Raw genomic sequence first — 21,034 nt, forward strand, 5'->3', positions numbered from 1 at the left:
AATCATCTGCACACGCGCAGATACGCGCGCGCACATATACACACAAGGTGGCAGTTCCAGAATTGCAGAGACTTGGGAGGGACTTAAGAGCAGCAGTGTGGTTGACACCGAATTCCCCGGTAAGCTCATCCTTTTCCCTTTTTTGTTGCACATCACAGTTTTCTAAAGAGACTTTAATCACATTTACATACGACTCGGAACACATCAGTTGTGCCTATGAAACATCATTATGGAGGGGGCTAAAGTCTCCCCGAGCTGCCACTTCTTGGCGTTGCCTCCGTCTCAACCCCACCAGAAGACGCCTCAGGCCGCGGGCGCGGCCCCCCCGCCCCCAATGCCCGTCATCCGGGGCCCCACACAAAGGAAGCCGCGGCGACGCGAGTGCCACCTAAACTCCCAGGCTCCGAGTCCTTAGGTGAGAGGTGTCTCCGGACGCCGCCAATTTGTCACAGAGGGCGGGGTGCCAGGGTCAGCCCCCGCCAAGTCCGGGGGAGAGGCGGAGGTCAGCGGCAGCCTCCCCGAGGCTTCTTTCCACCCCGCCTTGCCTGCCATTCCGGTTCCGAATCTTCCCAGTACTGGTTAAAGCTTCCCTTTGACCCGCCTCCGCCACTCACCTGATTAGATGTTTATGAGTCAGAAGGCGGGGTCATGAGGGTGTCGAGACGCTATTGGTTGGCGTGTCCGCCTGTCATCAGTGCACCGCCCCCTGTCTCAGAGCTCGCTCTTTAGTGGCTCCTCACCTCGTCCATCTTCAACGTCTCCGTCTCCGTACTGGCCCGGGGCCCCGCCTGTCCAGTCCGTCGCTCGTCCTCATTGGTGGCAGCGCCGGAAGAGGCCCGCCTTCCTCCAGAGGATTGGCGGATTAGTGCGCGCATGTCCCACCCCCGCTGGTAGGCGGGTAATCGTGCTACTGGCACGAATCGTGCTACTGGCTGGGGCCCCCACCCCGGGACGAGGAGGAGGAGGAGGGGCAGGAGGTTTGGTTGAGCTGCAGCTGTTTGTCTGTTCGACACAGGCTTGGGCCCGGCGGGGGAGACGGAGCCCCAGGTACCGGGCTGCTGGCGCCCACGGGGCAGGGGCGGAGACGCTCGGGAGAGGAGAGCGCCCCGGCCTGCGAGCCGACGCGGGGCCGGGCCTCAGCGAGGGGTCAGAGCGGCCCCGGGAGAGGGGAGCAGGGGCCCCGGCCCGCAGGCCTATTGGGGGCGCTGAGGAGGGGGCCGGGCCGGCTGGGAGCCCGGCGTTGGCGGGGCCGGGAGGCGGCCGGGCGGGCCGGGGCCGGGCTGTGGGAGCGCAGGGCAGGCCGCACGCAGCGGCGCCGAGGGAGGAGCCGGGGCAGAGGGCCGGGCCTCGGGGGAGGTAAGCCCGTTTGCCGGGAGGTGAGGAAGGGTCAGCGCCGACGCCCGGGCGGCGAGGGGAGCCGGGGCTCCCGCAGTGTCTACCGGGAAGGGCCTTACTTAGCAGGCTTCCTAGTCGGGGAAGGGGCATCCTCTTCAGGGAAAGGGGTTGTTATGAGAAGAACTAGGGTGCCCCCGAGTTGAGCCGAGGGGATCTGGGTGCGCTGAGGGAGAAGCGAGGCCAAAGAGGGAAGCCTCACTAGCCTAGGAGCCGAGGGAGTTGCAGAAGTGGCGGCAGGGCCCGGGCTCACCTGCGGGAGCTCCTGGGAATGCTCGGGGTGGGCCGGCGGATCTGGGTCTTGGGGGGACCCGGACCCGCTCCTTGTTCCTCCTAGGATTGAGATGTGACCCGAAGTTTTGGGGTACTCCCGGGGTAGCTAAGGAAAACAAAAGTTAAAGATTTTGTGCGTGCGGCTGTTAGCCGTTACAAACTCAGCCCCTCCACGCTCCCTTGGCCCTAACGCGTGTGGGGTGAGTCCGTGTCTCGTTACCAGCCTCAGCTGGGTGAGGGTGCAGCCCTGAGGAAGAGCCCAGAAGCTGGAGGGGGCGGGGGTGCCTCTTTCTTTCTCACTTACTCTCGTCTTTGGTGGATGCTGCATCTCTGAGGGGATCAGGGACTTTATTTTCCACACTTGAAAGGGGCTTAGAGATCCCCAGCAACCAGGAGATCTTCTGACCATACTTGGTGAAACTTTTGTGGGACTTAGACGTGGGTATTTCCCAGGCAGGTAATGGTTAGGTGGAACCAAGCTGGAAATAGGAGGTGATATCACTGAGGAAGAGATTTGAGGAAGAGTGAGAAATTCCATTCCAGAAGGTTGGCATCACCTCTGTTCTTTGTCTGCTTCTTCAGGAGCCCAGGTTTCTGTGCAATTAGAAAGTTGGGTCAAATGCCTGAACAGTGAGGCATTTGAGGAAGGAGATAAGTAGAGAAAAAGAAGATGGATTACTAAGGCCCGGGGGGGGGGGGGGGGGGGACACCCCCATATTTTTAATGGTCAGCTGACCTCCTTAGTCCCCCATAGATTAGAGTTGATTGGATTTTCCCTTATTATACTTCCTTCTTTTTCCCTTTCATTCAAATGTGTTTTATAACTACATTTCTTCTTAATTATAAAAGTAATGAGTACATATTTTTAAATATTCAGGCTGTGCAGAAGCGTGAGAAGTATATATCTTCCCACACATACCTCACTCATTTTATTTCATCCAGGAAGGTCAGAGATACAGCAGATCAGACTAGTCTCACTTTTCTTTGAGGGATGTGCCGCCAAAGGCAATTCTGTTTTCACCTTCCCACCAAACTCTAGTCTCATTCTGTCCAGTTTTCCCTTCTGGAATGATACTCTGTTATTTATTGTTGTCATTTCACAGCACATTTTGTCTTATATCAAAATCAGACAAGCAGAGAGGTATACTCTGGATTTTCCCGCACCTTCTTAAAACCACACAGAGTGCTGCCACCACCACCACCACCCCTACCCCTACCCCCCCCCCCTTCGCATTGGGCATTTTAGGAAATGCCCAAATAGATGGCCAATACTTTTTTCTCTTTTATGGGCAGGAAAGAAACATTAGATGAATTATTTGTTTGGGAGAATTACTGGCATCTCTGCTAAAGTGAGGAATTTGAGACCTCTACCTTCTGGTTCATGGTCTTGCATGTTCAGATTATATGACTGTCCTTTCATTAACCTAAAAGAAGATGATGATTCTCCTATGAGGCCTCTGTATCTGTCTTTCTGTAGTGATGTGAGAAGGTTTCAAGTTTCTCTGGATTTGAAATTGTGTTCCTCTAAACCTCTGGACAGTTGAGACATTTCATTCTACCACCTTATTAATTGAATTTGTCCTTACTGGCTTAGAAGCCTCTAGTGTGCCCAGCCTTTGTACAGTGCCTTCAGAAACTTGGATCATGTACCCCAAGGAATTTTTATTCTGCGAAATTTCCTTCTGCGAAATAAGCCCTAGAGAAAATTGTGTGTGTGTGCACATATCAACCTCTCTGTAGGCTTTGCCATCCATATTCTACATCCTGGTGGTATACCTGTCTCTTTCTTCTATACATTTGTTTTTGTTTTTTCCAGCTTCCTTCCTTTTTTTTTTTTTTTTTTAAGTAGGCTCCATGCCCAGTAAAGTTTGAACTCACAACCTTGAGATCAAGACCTGAGCCAAGATCAAGAGTCAGACTTTTAACCTACTGAGCCACCCAGGTGCCCCTCCACCTTCCTCTTAATCAGAGTCTACCTTCAAGAAACAATCTAACACAGATCTAGAGTTACAAACTATATTTGGAGAAGAGAGCTTTCCCATTGTTCTTCAAGTCACAGTTCATTACAAGTCATACCTTCTAACTCTTAGTTTGCCCAAGAGCAAGGATTGCTTTTCTATGGTTTGCTTGTTTTGTATGCACTGATACGAATTTGACTTCTGAGGAGGCATAGGGCAGGAGAAGCAAGTATATAGGCTGCTCCCTAATCCTACAGCATTTCAGATTGGAAAGTAACTGAAATGTTAGACAATAAACTTAAAATAAGGAAATGCAACAGCCCTCTAGGAGGGATACGTTAAAACCCCACACAATACACTCCCACTTCCCAAGAGTGTTTTAGGAAAGATTTAGTCATTGAACAGTAACTGAGCTGAGTAAGGAGCCAACTAGGTGAGCAAAGTGTATGCAGATTTCTGGGCCAGGTTGTGGCTGTGGTTTAGGGGCAGTGGCTACCTTTTCAGAATGTCCTCTAGCTCTAATGGTTTGGGGTTTTTTTTAACTCGTGTTTCTCAAGTTCAGGAATTAATAGAGATAATGACCCAAAGTTTTTGAGCAATTAACATTAACTGTAAACTCAGGGAACTTTGTTTTAAGCTACAGTTACTTCAGTGTTAGGGTGGGAGGGCCGCATATTGGGTGTGATTAGGCCATCTGAGCATAGTAACGGGTGACAGGAAAAGCAGTTAGCCCGTGTGAGTTGCAACAGTACTTTGTGGGCTGGGTCCCAAGGGGGCCCTCCATCCAAGGGAGATCACAGGCCAAGGAGAGAGAATTGGTTTTCTGGGGACAATTAAAAACATTCCCAAATGGAACTAAATAAGCTATCCAGTTGACACAAAAAGGGAAGGATAGATGGAGGGAAGCAGAACTGCTTTAGCCTTAATTAACTTAGGGAGCATTTAATGAGTACCTCCTAGGGACCAGGCATTGTGTTGTGCTCTGGAGAGTCAAAATAACATAAAAAATAGTCACACTTTTTGAGAAGTTCATAGTTCAGCAGAACAGACATATAATGTAATAAATGCTGTGATAGAAATACTATCTTAATACTGTGGGACCCCAGGGGAAGCAGTGATGAATTCTGCTGGGGTGAGAGGGTAGTTAGTGAGGAAGGGCATTCCAATCCTTTCTAGGTCAATAATAAAAAGTTTGTACTACCATGCTGATAAGAGATAAGCATGCTTTTTACCTCTTGGGGAAATATAAGGGAGAGAGTGGGGAGAAGTGGAAGGACTTCATTTAAGACTGTGACTCATTAGTTAATATTGGATCAACATAATGAAAGACCTGAACCAAGTAGTAGAACTCTCAGTTCAAGATTTTAGTAATTTGAGGTCTAAATGAAATTGAGAGTTGAAGGTATTTACTGGCTTTTGCCCTGTCTTCCCTAATCAGTAAATCTCTTAGGCTAGTCCCAAGGTCCACAGACCCCTGTAAAAGTTACCACTCTTTCCCTATCATCTTCCATGAAATTATTTCCATTTCAGCCATCTTGGCAAGGTTTGGTCAAGACACGAGAGAGGCCCAGTAATGAGCAAGTTCTTCTGTTAGAAGAATATGGAACTGGATTCCAGTTCTTAGGGAAGGCCTGGGTCTAGCTACCTTGTTTATAGTCCCAAAAGAAGTACTTATCTAAACTGAATAGAGGTAGAAACTGTCCACTCTAAACTTGTTCCTGTCCTGGTGCCCTCTTCAGAGTTCAATTCTGAGTTAGCATTTCCTGCTTAAGAGGTATAGTGGTATATTATTAGCAAGAGTATATGACTAGGAGTACTTGCTAAAAGGAGATTTAGCTGTCTGTATGAGAACACCTGGCTGGTTGATTAATATTATTTATAATAGCTGTATATATGGTAATACCTGGCAAGTTGATTAATATTATGTGCCTCAGTTTCCTTCTCTGTAAAATACAGAGACTGGACTAGACCAAGACCATCTCTTATCTGGGAAACTGACCTTATGAGGCTGGCATTTGGGTGTGAGCTATATTCCAGTGGCTATATATCTGGAAGTTAGTCTCTGTTAATAGGTAATAGACTTCTAAAGGCTTCATAATGTGGTTGGCATAGAGATTCAAAGATACTAAGTAGAAGGGGCCTGAAGAATAGTCATGCTCTAGCTGGGACCAGCAAGCTAAGAAACCTTTCCTATTTATTTATTTATTTATTTATTTATTTATTATTTATTAATTATAGTCACGGAGAGAGAGAGAGGGGGGCAGAGACACAGGCAGAGGGAGAAGCAGGCTCCATGCACCGGGAGCCCGACGTGGGATTCGATCCCGGGTCTCCAGGATCGCGCCCTGGGCCAAAGGCAGGCGCCAAACCGCTGCGCCACCCAGGGATCCCCCCTAAGAAACCTTTCCTATTCATACTTTCCTGAGCTGCTGGGCAGCATGCTAGCGGGGGGGGGGGGGGGGGGGGGGGGGGGGGGGGGGGGGGGGGCTAGTGCTATGGTCAACCCTCAATCCTCCCTAGTTAATGGTCATTTGATAAACAATTTTTTGTGGAGCTGCACTTCCTCTTCCAAACTGAAAGGGTTGAAGGGAAGAATAACTTCCTTGTCCTCCCTTTTTTTGCATCAGGTTTGAAGGTAATCATCACACCATTTGGCTCGGCTGTGGTTTATTTTTTGTCTTTTTTTTTTTTTTTAAGATTTCTTTATTTATTCATGAGAGAGACACACAGAAAGGCAGAGACCAGACAGAGGGAGAAGCAGGCTCCCTGCAGGGAGCCCAATGTGGGACTCAGTCCCAGGACCCTGGGATCATGACCTGAGCCGAAGACCAATGCTCAACCACTGAGCCACCCAGGCATCCCTATTTTTTGTCTTTGAGTGGATCGTTTTGCCTATTGTCAACTCTTAGCAAAAAAATAAAAACAAAAAACCCAACTAAAACTATTTGAGTTTTATGTATATTATTCCACTTCTGTGCCCCTGATCAAAAGATCAAAAGAGAGTCTAGCTATTGCATAAAAAAAATGGTACCCTTATATACATGTTGGTATTAAAGATCAAGGCACACGGCAGCCCCGGTAGCTTAGCGGTTTAGCGCCGCCTTCAGCCCAGGGCATGATCCTGGAGACCCGGGATCAAGTCCCACGTCGGGCTCCCTGCATGGAGCCTGCTTCTCCCTCTGCCTGTGTCTGCCCCTCTCTCTCTGTCTCTAATAAATAAATAAAAAATCTTTTTTTTTTTTTTTTAATTTTTATTTATTTGTGATAGTCACAGAGAGAGAGAGGCAGAGACACAGGCAGAGGGAGAAGCAGGCTCCATGCACCGGGAGCCCGACATGGGATTCGATCCCGGGTCTCCAGGATCGCGCCCTGGGCCAAAGGCAGGCGCCAAACCGCTGCGCCACCCAGGGATCCCTTTTTTTTTTTTTTTTTTTAATTATTTATTTATTTATGATAGTCACACAGAGAGAGAGAGAGAGAGAGGCAGAGACACAGGCAGAGGGAGAAGCAGGCCCCATGCACCGGGAGCCCGACGTGGGATTCGATCCCGGGTCTCCAGGATCGCGCCCTGGGCCAAAGGCAGGTGCTAAACCACTGCGCCACCCAGGGATCCCTAAATAAAAAATCTTAAAAAAAAAAATAAATAAAGATCAAGGCACAGTGATGGGCAGCCCAGCAATTATTGCGAACAGGGAAGGTAAGACATATTATTGAGGTGACACATTGGGGTAGGAGGTAGTTTTTTCCAACCCAGTAGTTCCTAATCTGTGACAATCCAAGGGTTTTGCTGAATGTGTCTGTGACTTTTTTCTATCTCCACATTTCCCCTACTCCCTACTGTTTTCCCAGGCCTAGAGCCATGTGTCTGCCTGTGAGAATTCAGTCCATTTTAACTCCCATATTTTCTTATTGTAGAATAGTAACAATGAGGCTTCATGTTCTGCCCCTTGCATCACACACTTTGAAATAGATGAAAATGTGAACAAAAAATTGGGGCACCTGGCTGTTCAGTGGGTAGAGCATGTGAGTCGATCTCAGGGTTTTAAGTTCAAGCCCTACCTTGATAGAGCTTACTTAAAAAAAAAAAAAAAGTGAGCCAATAAGTCAAAGTATCTAGTAACTTTTCCTGTTGTATCTTAAGAGTATAGCATATGTATGTCACCTAAAGGAAACTTGATCAGCTTATCATCTAGCTTTTTTTCTAGTAGTGTCATCTGTTTTCTATAGTGTAGAGTTATGATATCAGGCCTATCTTTTGTTATGAAGCAATGTATATGAAGTGCAACATAAATATGCTTTTAAAAATAATTCCTCACAGATTCTGAGAAACTCTAACAGAAAGATTTCTTAAGTATATCCAGAACTTTGGAATTGAATTAAAATCCTGCTCTCTACTACTTTTTCCTTCTCCCCTCACTCCCCACAGATCCTCATAATAATGTAGCTAAGGCTCAGAAAGGCGCAAAGGGAGTGAGTAGCCTAAGATCACAGTGAGTTACAGCTGGCAAAGCAGAGAATAAAACTCAACTTTGCTTGATTCCAAAGCCTGTACCAACACCACACGGGAGTGCCCCTGTCTGGTTTGGCTTCCCATGTTTATAATTGCATCATAACTTTAGTAGCAGGGTTGAAGAATCCTCTGACCCCTGGAGAGCTATATTCAGCCCTCAGCTTAATTTCATCTAGAAGTGCTATAATAGTAACCATAGGCTATAGGCTGGCTGGCCTAGACTTCCTCTCATCCTTATTAACCCATCTTTCATTGTCTAGGCCTCTCTAAAGCAGTTTTTTAAACTTTTTTTTGTTTTTAACATAACTCGTAACAAAACAGTATAAGTCACTGTGTGTACATTAAGTGAAACATTTACACAAGATGATTCTTATTCTTTGCAAAACGTTTATTTTTTATTTTTTTTTTTATTTCAAATATGCTGATCATGATCCACCAAGTGATTTCAAAGTCACTGTTGGTTTACAACTCACAGTTTGAGAATGAAGAGCTAAAGAACTGTGACTAGTGGTTAAGAACCTAATTAAGGGGCGCCTGGGTAGCTCAGTCAAGCATCTGACTCTTTTTTTTTTTTTTTTAAGACAAGGTCTTTTTTCTTTAAGATTTTATTTATTTATTCATAGACAGAGAGAGAGAGAGGCAGAGACACAGGCAGAGGGAGAAGCAGGCTCCATGCAGGGAGTCCAATGTGGGACTCGATCCCGGGTCTCCAGGATCACACCCCAGGCTGCAGGGGGCGCCAAACCGCTGCGCCACCGGTGCTGCCCAAGCATCTGACTCTTGATTTCAGCTCAGGTCATGATCTCAGTGTCGTCTGTGTTGGGCTCCACACTCAGTGGGAAGGAAGTTTGCTTGAGATTCTCATTCTGCTCTTCCCCCCTGCTCCCATGCATGCCCACTCTCAAATAAATAAATAAATCTTAAAAATACTGTTTTTCATTTATTTGAGAGAGTGGAAGAGTACAATTAGGGGGAGTGACAGGCAGAGACAGAGGGAGAAGCAGGCTCCCCACTGAACAGAGAGCCCGATTTGGGGCTCCATTCCAGGATCCTGGGATCAGTGACCTAAGCTGAAGGCAGATGCTCAACTGACTGAGCCACCCAGGTGCCCCTAAATAACTGATTCTTATAGTACTGGTTCCCAGAATTTAGGATTTTATGGCCCAACTAATTTTTTTAAGATTGATTGATTGTTTATTTTATTTATTTATTTATTTATTTATTTATTTATTTATTTATTTGAGTGAGCAAGAGAGCAAGCACAAGTGGGGGAGGGGCAGAGGAGGATGGAGAAGCCGACTTTGCAGGCTCCATCCCAGGACCCTGGGATCATGACCTGAGCTGAAGTCAGCTGCTTAACTGACAGCCATCCAGGCATCCCTGGACCAACTAATTTAAGTTTGAGGGTTTTCGTTTTCCCATATATGGGTATTTAGAAAGCCATTATTTTTTCAAACCATTAATTATTTAGAAAGCTTTTAGGGATCCCTGGGTGGCGCAGCGGTTTGGTGCCTGCCTTTGGCCCAGGGCGTGATCCTGGAGACCCGGGCTCCCAGTGCATGGAGCCTGCTTCTCCCTCTGCCTGTGTCTCTGCCTCTCTCTCTCTCTGTGTGTGACTATCGTAGATAAATAATATATATATTTTTTTTAAAAAGAAAAAGCTTTTAAATATATTTCCAAAAAAATTAAAAATGTATATTTCCTCTTTTAAAAAAAATTGTGTAGAATGAAAAAAATCCAAGTCCTTCACATACCACCCTCCTCAATCCTACTCTCCTCAGAGGTAACCACTGTTAACAGGTGGTTATGTATCCTTCTATACTGTTTTCTTTTTTTTTTCAGAGGTAACCACTGTTAACAGGTGGTTATGTATCCTTCTATACTGTTTTTTTTTTTCTATACTGTTTTCTATGCAGAATTTTGTTTTACAGAAATAGGATCCAACCATATGTTTTGTTCTACAACGTTTTGTAGATTGATTTCTTTATTTTAGAGGGAGAGAGTGGGGGCAGGGTAGAGGGAGAGAATCTCAAGCATGCTCACACTGCGTTCAGAGCCCAACAAAGGGCTCAATCCCCCAATGGGTCTCAGAGGTTTTTCCATATAATATATATATTTACCTTTGAGATGTAATTGAAACAAAGAAAGTAAGAAGTTAGAAAGCTTATTATTAAGAATATTCTTTTAAATTGGATAAATTTTAAAAATAAATAAATTGGATAAATTAAGGGGCACCTGGGTGGCTCAGTCAGTTGATTGTGGGACTCTTGATCTGAACCCAGGTATTAACATGAGGGTTGTGGGTTTAAGCCCCACATTGGGCTCCACACTCAATGGAGCTTTAAAAAATTAAAAAAAAAAAAATAAATTTAGCTTTATGAAAAACTTGCAATATCGTCTTTATTTTTATCATTTCATCATATATCACTAAAAACTTCACCACAAAATAGCCTATGTATATCTGGATCCTTAGGACTCACTGTCCTGAGGAATATAAAATACCCAGTAAAATCAGAGTAATTTTTTATACTCCTCTGTCTTAATCTAGTCTACTTTGGGACTTTTCTGATTTTCACTTTTGTCTCATTTCCCTGTTAACTTATCTTTACACTCTTGTTTTTCCTTTTTTCTCTACTTCTTATCAAGCCTGCTTTTTAGGAATGTATTAGTTAAAATATTGAGATATACTTTTTTTTTTTAAGATTTTATTTATTTATTTATTTATTTATTTATTTATTTATTTATTTATTTATTTATGAGAGACACACACAGAGAGAGAGGCAGACACAGGCAGAGGGAGAAGCAGGCTCCACGCAGGGAGCCCGACACAGGACTCGATCCCGGGTCTCCAGGATTAGGCCCTGGGTTAAAGGCAGCACTAAACCACCGAGCCACCTAGGCTGCCCAAGATATACTTTAATATATTAAGTTGATCTTTTCTGTGACTCAGGGCCACTAAATAACTTATTTTTTAACACTATGCTAAACACATCTTTTCCTTAATTTTCATTGCTACTCTATGAAGTGGGGATTTTTTTCCATTTTGTAAAGGTGGAAGCAAGGCTCAGACATTCTCTTCATGTCATTAATGATTAGTAGCTTAATATTCATTGAGTACTTATTGTTAAATACTTCCATTCATTTATATTATCATTATCACTTCATAAGAGCTCATAAGGCTATTATCCCATTTTACAGATGAAATGAATGCACAGATTTAGTAACTTCCTCAAAGCTTCAAAGCTAGTAGCACAACTGTAAAATACACCCAGTGAATTGGACTTCACTGTGTCTCCCAGCTTTACTAGAATTGCAGATTGTTACTAGAATCAACCTTTGAGAAAGGAAAGATTCATTTGGACAAAGTACAACCCAAGCAATGCTGAGGTTTTGGACAGAGGTTTTTACATGCTCTGATCATACTAACTCCTTTGGTGGTTCATTTCCCCTCAGAGTCAGAATGATGAAATGTAAATTATATTCAGGGTTGGATAATTAGACCTTCAAAGTCTCAACGTCTCTCTGGCTCTTCCTTCACCATCAGCTTTCCAAGCCCCTTGAAAGGTAAAGAAGGTAGCTCAGTTTATTTTCATCAAGTGTTTCCTGCTGGAAAGCTTATCCCTACAGGGTACCTGGGTGGCTCAGTTTGTTAAGCGTCTGACTCTTGATTTTAGCTCAGGTCATGATCTCAGTGTCCTGGGATCAAGCCCCATGTCTACCTCCACACTCAGGGCAAAGTCTGCTTAGGATTCTCTCTCCCTTTTCCTCTGCCTGCCCCACCCCCACTCACGCTATCTCTCTCTAAAATAAAATCTTTAAGACAAACAAAAAAATAAAATAAAAAGACAAACAAACAAAACAAGAAAACTTACCCCTACATCATCCTCTGGAGACTCCTACATGTGTTTAGAAGGTACATGCTCTTTCTTTGCCTCTAATTTGGAGGCCTACAGTTGTTGGGCCAATTAATGTGGAGGGTAATCCAATCCCTCGACACCAGGAAGACAGCTGCAAATTGAGAGTAGGCCAGGCCTACCGATTCTTATTCTAATAGATTTTCAGACTTGGAGAGGTAGCAAGAACAAAGTGAAAGAGTTGATGCTAAATGTGGTCTGTTGGTTGTCTGTGGTCTTTTTTTTTTTTTTTTTTTAATTATTATTTAAGCAGGCAGAGGGGGAGGGAGAAACAGGCTCCCCACTGAGCAGAGAGCCCGATGTGGGGCTCAATCCTAGGACCCTGAGATCATAACCTAGGCCAAAGGCAGATGCTTAACTGACTGTGCCACTCAGGCACTTCTATGGTCTATTTTTCTATTTTCTACTCACCTTTGGCCAGAAATGAGAAAGGACAGCTTTTCTGGCAAATGGACCCTGGTTAGAGATTCAGAAATATCAGGAAGACTGGTTATAGATGAAAGATATGGAACTAGAAGCTACCCCTCTGCTCTTAGGGAGGGGTGACTAATCCCATACCCCTGAAGTGAATCTTCCATTTTGAAAGCTAGAAAAAAAGATGGGAGTGGGGGGAAGAACAGTACCAGGATACTAATGAGCTACTGGGGACTTAGGGCATGTATGGGTGCATCTGGGTGTTCTTCAGGCCAACTAAAAGTTGTTTGGTTTGGGGTGCCTAGGTGGCTCAGTTGGTTAAGCATCCAACTCTTGGTTTCAGCTCAGGTCATGATCTCAGGGTTGGGAGATGGAACCCTGCATCAGATTCCACACTTACTCAGTTGGGAGTCTGCTTGAGATCCTCTCTCTCCCTCTGCCCCTCCCCACTTCTTGGTTTGCTGTTCTTTGAAGACCTGTGGTGGTGGGGTGCTGGGGGACCTGGGTGGCTTAGTGGGTTGAGTTTCTGGATTATGGTTTCAGGCTCAGGTCATGATCTCATGGGTTGTAGGATGGAGCCCTACATCCTGCTCCAGGCTCAGCTAAAGTCTGCTTAAAGAGTCCCTCCCGGGATCCCTGGGTGGCTCAGCGGTTTGGCCTCTGCCTTTGGCCCAGGGCGTGATCCTGGAGTCCCCGGGATCGAGTCCCACGTCGGGCTCCCAGCATGGAGCCTGCTTCTCCCTCCTCCGGTGTCTCTGCCTCTCTCTATGTCTATCATGAATTAAAAAAAAAAAAAATTGATGAGGAATTAATGGGAAATAAACATATAGCAGTTTTCCATCTTTCCATTTCAGCTTCCTTGGCAATTGAGGATTATGTAGTAGGGCAAACTCCACTTCAGATGCAATTCTTATTTTATTGTTTCCCATTCTTGCCATGGAGTGTCAGCTGCCTTGGACCCTCTCAGTGGGATAACCTTTTAATGGTGGATGATTTTAATTGCTAAGTCCTCATAGGAGCAAAGAAATGAAGAGATTTATCTTTTCTCTAAAATTAATTGCAGCTGCAATGTCCCTGTGTTTAATTTTACCTACTTTTTTTCTTGCAGGACTGTTGAAGCCTGAAGCCCCCTCCCCTTCCCCCCTCCCCCCTTTGCCGCTTTGTGGCATCCCCCTCCCTCCACCCTTTCCCATTCTGATAATCTAGCCATGACTAGCAGAAGCACAGCCAGGCCCAATGGGCAGCCCCAGGCCAGCAAAATATGCCAGTTCAAATTGGTCCTGCTGGGTGAATCTGCAGTGGGGAAGTCTAGCCTGGTATTACGTTTTGTCAAAGGGCAGTTCCATGAGTACCAGGAGAGCACCATTGGAGGTGAGTACCTCAGGGAAAGAAGAGGGTCAATGATTAGTGAGGCTTTTGAAGGGAGATCGAGGGACCTGTGTAGCTGGCCTTTTTAAGCTCCTTGGAATGGAAATCCTTTATAAAACAGGGGAAAAAAAAGTCCATAATGCCAAAAAGTAGTTATATGCTTGTCCCCTTGCTTCCTAGAAGAAAATTAGGATGACCTTGGCACACTAAGGTCACTTAATTTTTTAAAGCCCAGTTTGTCTTCTGCCTCCCACTTCTCTCTTAATCCAATTGAAGTTCAGTTGAGTGTCATCTAGAACAGGGTTGGCTTGGAGCAGTGATTCATAATCAGAAATGAACATCAGAATCACTTGGGGAACATTTTCATCCTGTCATGCTTAGGCCCTATCCTAGATCTACTGATTAGCATTGGAACTAGAGTAAGGGTGGGGGAGATAGAGACCTATACGTTTGGAAAAGCTTAGATGATTCTGATGTACATACCTGGTAAAAGAGAGGCTGGAACTAAATACAAAAGATAAAAGGTATGTGCCTTTTCCACCTTTGCTACCATCTCCCTTCTACTCCCAAAACAGGGTGCTAGTTAGTAAAAGACCTTTTATGAGAACTCCCATGTTACTCCTTTCCCGCTTTTACTAGTTACCTTGGAAGTGTGTTTTTGACCAGCAGAAGATTATATAAAAAAGTAACAGCCAAATAATACTGATAATATTGTGATCTGCCATCAGGCTTTAAAATCTTCTATTTATTGATGTAACCTTTACCTGAAGCTTATTTTCTGTCATCATCTTGTATTCCCCTATTTTGGTTAGAAGAAAGATGACTGGTATACATGTCCGTTCTCTCTAACCTTCATAATTTACGTGCGCCCGTTCCTTAGATAGAGAAACTTCTGGCAGGAAGGATTTAGTCAAGGGCAATCTTAACCCTAGTTCTAGGGCCTATCTATACATAAGGAGGAGAATGCGAAACCTTTTCCTTAGCTCAATGACCTGGGTGGTGACTGCGCTTAGACTGAGAATGGAGATATTGTGAAGGGGGCTGGGATTTTCCCATTGATCCTCCCACTTACAATTTCTTCCCCTCACTCTCTCATCCATAGCGGCCTTCCTCACCCAGTCTGTTTGTCTAGATGACACAACAGTCAAGTTTGAGATCTGGGACACAGCTGGGCAGGAGCGATACCATAGCTTGGCCCCCATGTACTACAGAGGTGCCCAAGCTGCCATTGTGGTTTATGACATTACTAATCAGGTAAGTGGGCTGAGAAGATTCTCTTGCTTATTATTTATAGGAATTAAATTAGGTGGGGAAGAGAAAACTTGTTCTTGAAATAGCAAAATAAGACTACCAATTATACTTCTAAGTTCTGGTAAGACCGAGGTAATAAATTATCAGACATGGGTGCTTTCAGTGAGGGAAGGCTGCCTAGGAGAGGTGAGTTTTGAGACTAGGTTTTGAAGGTGATGGGCTTGGATTGGCAGTCATTCTGGCTAACCTTTCTCTTCCTTATGTTTTCCTAGGAAACCTTCGCTCGAGCAAAGACATGGGTAAAGGAACTACAGCGACAGGCCAGTCCTAGCATCGTTATTGCCCTGGCGGGGAACAAAGCTGATCTGGCCAATAAGCGCATGGTGGAGTATGAAGTAAGATGGCCCGTAGAGTCCCTCTCTAACACACTCCTTCTGTGCTTGGGACCTTTTTTCCCCTCCAACCTGCCCTCTCTGAAAACCTCATCTGAGGACATTTATCATCTCATTCCCCAGTTCCACACCAAGTCAAATACAGCAACACTGGGACCCTAATGATAGCCAGGGCGTTTTAGAGGAGACAGAAGAAAATTTCAGAGCAGAGGGGCAGGGAAATACCAGCTATGGGGGTACCAACATGAAAACAGGAAAGAGGGAGCAGTAGAATTTGACTTAAGGGACTATTCAAGTGTCACAACCTAAATGCCCCCAACCAGCTTATCTTCTCCCTCATAATTAAGATTCCTGCTTGTTGGATTAAGCTGTCTAGACCATGAGTTATGCTTGAGGGAGTTGTTACCAAAATATCGGTCCAGGGCCAGGTGGCTCAGAGCCTTTCCATTCCTTGTTCCTACCCTACCAAATCCTACCCAATTCCTTGTTCCTACCCTACATTCTGAGTACCAATACATCCACCCCTTGTAGGAGGCCCAGGCGTATGCAGATGACAACAGCTTATTGTTTATGGAGACTTCAGCCAAGACAGCTATGAACGTGAACGATCTCTTCCTGGCTATAGGTAAGGTTAGAGCAGCCTGGGGTCTCCTGTCCTTTTCCTGTGCCTCTAGATAAGATCACTAACCCAAATCATAAAGGTAGAGGGGAATGTCTCCTCTTGTAAAAATTTTAGGTATGGAAATATCTTAACTTTCCATTACGACCTCAGTCCTTTGGCTGCAGCTTTACCCCTCATCTTCCATGTAGTTAACAGTTAACCTTTCCCTCTTCACAACATTCTTTTAATCTCTCACATTTCCCCTTTCCCTATCTCTACCCCACCCATAGTCCTTTGGAGGAATGAGTAAAATCTACCATACTTTTTTTCCCTTCTCTTTTTTATCTCTAGCTAAGAAGTTGCCAAAGAGTGAACCCCAGAATCTGGGGGGTGCAGCAGGCCGAAGCCGGGGTGTGGATCTCCATGAGCAGTCCCAGCAGAACAAGAGCCAGTGTTGTAGCAACTGAGGGGGTGGCTAGCAGCAAACAATTATGGAGCTAGCACGAGAGCTAAGAAATAACCTCCATCCCCACCCCTCAGCACACAGCCCCTACGGTAACAGCACACTGAGCCCTGGCTCCCAAGGGCTGCCTCCTGACAGCTCCGTCATGGCACTTTTTAACGCTTCAGCAACCAACACCAGGCAGCTGTTGCCACTGGCCTCCTACCCCTACTCGGGTTTGGGGGTCAGATCCCCCAGGACTTACCTTCCAAAACAAACTTTCTTCACTTTGTATTATAGGTGCAAGACAGTGACCTACTTATCTTTCCTCCTCCTCCTCCTCATTTTTTTCAGAAAACATTTTTTGTCTCCTGCCCCTTCCCCTTCTGCTTTTGGTCAATCCCTGTTCTTGATCCCCTTTTCCTCCTCTCCCCAGGATGGAGAAGGTGGTGAACCCAGGAACTGAGGAAGGTTGTTTCCAGTTCAGTCACATTAAGGGCCCTTGGTGGGGGGGGGGGGGGGGGGGGGGGGGGGATGGGGAGTAAGGCTCAGAGCAGGAGGGAGTAAGGAAACAGTTCCTTTTTGTTTCTATTTGGTTGGAGTCTCTCATATTTGAAAACACTGCAGCCTCCATGAGTTGGCCTTGTGGAGGGTGTTTCCAGGTAGAGGTGAGAATGGGAAGGCAAGCTCTTGGGTACCAGGTAGGAGCTGTTGTTAGCTAAACTGGGCAGAGGTGGAGGAGGTGGAGATACAATGTACCTATGGCTCTGGAACTGTTCCAAGGCCTAATATCCCCCTCACCCAGCCTCGGTAGCTCCTCCCCCATAGTGGGGGAGACTCTGGACCCCAGAGTCCTCCAAAGAATCTTCACTGGTTGCCTGCATCTTTGGCTCTGCTGTGATCTAATTAGAGGAGGGACCAGTTTCTGATACCCATCCTCTGATTTATACATATGCATTTTTTTTTCTCTGGCCTTTAGATGGCCTCAGCCCCAGCCACTCTATTCCCCTGCAGTTTGCACTTTAATTGGTGGTAGTTCAGTTGGGATACTTGTTTTATGGGGGTTTTGATTGATTTACCTGCCCTCTCACCTTTTTAATTAAATGAAAGCCAAGGTAGTATATATATGAGGTTTTGGGAGGGGCTAAGAGAATAGAACCAGTGGCAGCTACTCAAGCCCAGTCTCCACTGCTTGCTTCCTCCAACTCTGATTCTTAACCTATATTCTTGCCAACCTAGCTCTCAAGAGTATAGGTTTGCCTTTCCTGGGGAATTAACTGAGCAACTGGAGAGTGGTCTCAGGATAGCCTAGGCCATGGTATGGGAGTAAAGAGGGGTCAGGAAAGAGAGAGGAGTTTTCTCTCCTTTCCTAAGGTTCACATTCAATTTGATCTACCCATTACCATGTCTTTTCTACTTCCCTGTAAATAGATATGATCTTTATTCCCACTGTACAGTCTGTTCTGTCCTCCACCTCCCATCAGGCCCTAGATCTTTTCTCCTTTGTTAGTACCTTCGGTTTAGTTCCTCCATCCTTATCCTCAGACCCACCCCCAGCCAGTGGTTTAATCCACATACCACTAGAGGCTAATACCCACAGAGGCCTACTTGTGGCTCCCTCATATGGTAACACCTGTTCCTGTGGACAGGAAACAACAGCTGGCACTGAAGGTCCATCACAACTGTCTCACATTACCCGAGGACATATGGTCCTTTCTAAATCTCTAGCCACTCTTCACATCCCTCATCAGGTATTTTAGGATGTCTTTGAGAAGCCATCAAGGCAAGAGAGAACTCTAAACTCCTTCTTGGTTCCAACCCAGAGTTTGGGGAAAATTGGAGGAAGAAGTAAGATAGGAAAAGTCACGGTGACCTAGGATTGGAACCTTTCTGCCCTTTGGTTTACAGACTGCCTTCTGTCCCAGAGCAGCTGAGAGATCCTTGGAGCTGAGACTCTGAAGGACCCAGCTTAGGTTCTTCCACTTAGGACTCATTTCCCTTTCTTTTCCAGGGGCAGCCTTAGTTCCCGTGGCCCTGAAACACACATACATTTTCCCCTTCCTTTCCCAGCACCCACCAGCCCCACAAAGCACCCAGTGCATCCTTATAAGTGGAAGAACTAGGATAGCTCTCTTAAATTCCTTAGAAATGAAGTTTTTTTGTTTTGTTTTTGTTTTTGTTTTTTTTTTCTCTGCATCTTTCCCCATGGAACAGGAGTGAAGTGTTTCATTGCCTTGGGGCTGGGAAAGCATTTCTCCAGCCTTCTTCTCCCCTCCCCAGCCCCCTTAGGAACAGGATTGGCCTCAGCTTCTGGGCCTATCTGCTGCCTTCCTTCGATTTCCTACCAGCTCTTTTGCTTTCCTTTGAGCTCTCTCGGGCTTGGGGATCTTAGTTTTTATTTCCCAGCTCTTCTTCTTCTTTTTTTTTTTTCTTATCAGTTTTTTTTAGGGGGGGTGTCCTTTTTTTTCTTCTAAGAAAGCATTTGCCTTTTTCCCCTTTTCTTCCTCTCCCAACGTAACAATCGTGGTAACAGAATGCGACTGCTGATTTACCGATGTATTTAATGTAAGTAAAAAAGGAAAAAAAAAAAAAAGAAAAGAAAAGTGTATTGGAGTGTTGCTTTTTTCTTTCTTTTTCTTTTTTTTTCCTTTTTTCCTTTCTTTATTTTTATTTTTATTTGTTTTTTTGCTATTTTGTCTGATACGAGAAATTTGGAATGTTTTATTGAGTCAGAAACAAACCCTTTCCTACATCTTGGGTATCTCCTTATTCCCTTTAATCTTTTCTTCAATAATGAGATAGCCCACTTTGGAAAATATTCCCTTTATTGCCATTAAACTCCTATTCCCAGGCCACTAGAGAGCTCATCAAATCTGACCTAGCTTATTTTTGTAGGCCTCTTTAACAGAATATATATTGGCGGGGTGAGGGGTGGGGGTGTGGGGTCTATGGATCTCTGGGCAGACAACTGATGAGACTGGAGGGAGAGGTGGTATTTGTGAATCCTTTGAAGTATTATGCTGAAGTTTATATGCATCTCTCCAGGGAAGGGGTACATTGCCTTGTTAGTACCTCAGAGGGGTCTGTGACCTAAAGAAGGTTAAAGAAATCATTAAATTTGTGTTTTTAATTGATCATGTGGCTTCTACCCCAACAGGAAGATTTCTCCTAGATCTGCTCTTGTTTGCTACTGTACTTGAAGCCCCTCAGTCCATCACAGTCTAAGCAGAGGTGGATGGGGGAGAATGATACAGAGAAAGATTGGGTATGGTTGCAAAAGCACAGGAAAGAGGACTGGTGCCACACAGAGCTGACATTGCAGTCCCATTTACCAACTTACCAACTGTGGCCTTGATCGAGTTATTTAGCTGCTCTCTGCCTCAGCTTCTTCTGTAAAATGAAGAAAAGTTGAGATTTAAAGGTCAATTATGTAAAGTATGTGTGGGGCACACAAGGTCACACTGTTATTAGGAAGAAGTTTTATTCTGTGGCTTCAGAAAGTCCCTAACTGATTTCTCTGTATCCCTGGGCTGTGAGCCGATTTTTCAAGACTGGAAGGATAGATAGATAGAGCATCACAGCTTTCGAATGATTTAATTGAACACAGCCGAGTTGGAAATCTTTCTCTTTCCAAAAACCTCTAGGCGAAAATCACCTTTTCCCTGTCAGTTCCCCTTTCCTTCTGTCTCTTAGTATTTCCCCTTAAGTTTCCTTGATTCCTGGCAAAAGCTCTAGTTCATTTTAGGAGACCAGAAAGGGAGAGGAAATGATCTTCCAAAATTACCACTGAGTAAGGTTGTAGTTCAAGCTTCTGAGCTCCAGAGAGCAGTGTGGATACGTTTGCCCCAGGTTCACAGCCGGCCAATGACAAAATGAATTTTCAGTCCTGCACCAAAGGATAAAGGATAATTGCAAACATCTTCTTAGTGACTCTCTGAGATAATGAGGGATTATAATCTTCCTACTTTGGGGTTGTTCAATGTTATTGCTCTCGTCATGACCAATTATTTTTTCAATTGCCTTAACTAAGAAAAAAATGGTTATATTGTTGGTTCCATGATTTGGGAAGAAAATCGACAAGTCCAAGGTATCTCGAAGTCTTTGAACCACTTATTTAGGCTTCATTTCTCCTCTTGCTGGATGTAAGAGAATTGAGCGCTTGACCTTGTTTTCGCCAAAAGACAAACAAGGGCTGTAATATAGTTGCAACACAGACGTTTGTCAAAAACAGGGTGGAGGCGGAGCTCGCGGCCGGGAGCAAGCCGGCGGGATTTCCAGGCCTCCTCGGGGAACGCACCTTGTGTCTCAGCTGCAGGGGCAGGGCGGGGGCATCTCAAAACCTCCCACCTTCAGCCCCACCTTTGGAGTCCTCGTCCCCGTCACAGTGAGGGTCGCATTCCCCGTCGAGTGGGGGATGAAGATAACCGCCAGGCTCAGCTCCGAGCCCTCGGGGCGCCCCGCCTGCCCGGGCCTCCGGGGGGCGGGCAAAGCGGCGTGGAGGCGGCCCGCGGCCCGCCAA

At 45.3% G+C, this 21,034-nt stretch overlaps 1 protein-coding gene and 1 long non-coding RNA gene across 5 annotated transcripts; one reads left to right on the plus strand and one right to left on the minus strand.

Moving 5' to 3' along the window:
* Positions 1-158: 158 nt before the first annotated feature.
* Positions 159-20,950, minus strand: LOC140597518 (uncharacterized). 3 transcript variants are annotated; one of them, XR_011999365.1, is made up of 6 exons: positions 20,813-20,950; positions 20,300-20,401; positions 19,856-19,905; positions 1,970-2,259; positions 1,646-1,771; positions 159-840 (listed from the first exon to the last, which is right to left on the minus strand). It is a non-coding gene; the product is annotated as an uncharacterized lncRNA (long non-coding RNA). The 3 variants fall into 3 exon arrangements; XR_011999367.1 differs by lacking the exons at positions 159-840; positions 1,646-1,771; positions 1,970-2,259 and adding an exon at positions 13,097-13,232; XR_011999366.1 differs by lacking the exons at positions 159-840; positions 1,646-1,771; positions 1,970-2,259 and adding an exon at positions 19,470-19,605.
* RAB5B (RAB5B, member RAS oncogene family) lies at positions 865-19,121 on the plus strand. Of its 2 annotated transcripts, none has more exons than XM_072746298.1 (6): positions 865-1,047; positions 13,570-13,832; positions 14,932-15,083; positions 15,353-15,475; positions 16,004-16,097; positions 16,425-19,121. In XM_072746298.1, exons 2-6 carry the CDS (start codon positions 13,670-13,672, stop codon positions 16,538-16,540), a joined length of 648 nt encoding a protein of 215 aa, XP_072602399.1. In that variant the 5' UTR covers positions 865-1,047; positions 13,570-13,669; the 3' UTR covers positions 16,541-19,121. The 2 variants fall into 2 exon arrangements, with proteins under 2 accessions (XP_072602399.1, XP_072602400.1); XM_072746299.1 differs by having other exon boundaries at positions 1,034-1,146.
* Positions 20,951-21,034: the final 84 nt, after the last annotated feature.

This window comes from Vulpes vulpes, unplaced genomic scaffold, assembly GCF_048418805.1.
Source record: "Vulpes vulpes isolate BD-2025 unplaced genomic scaffold, VulVul3 u000000697, whole genome shotgun sequence".
NCBI lineage: Eukaryota > Metazoa > Chordata > Mammalia > Carnivora > Canidae > Vulpes > Vulpes vulpes.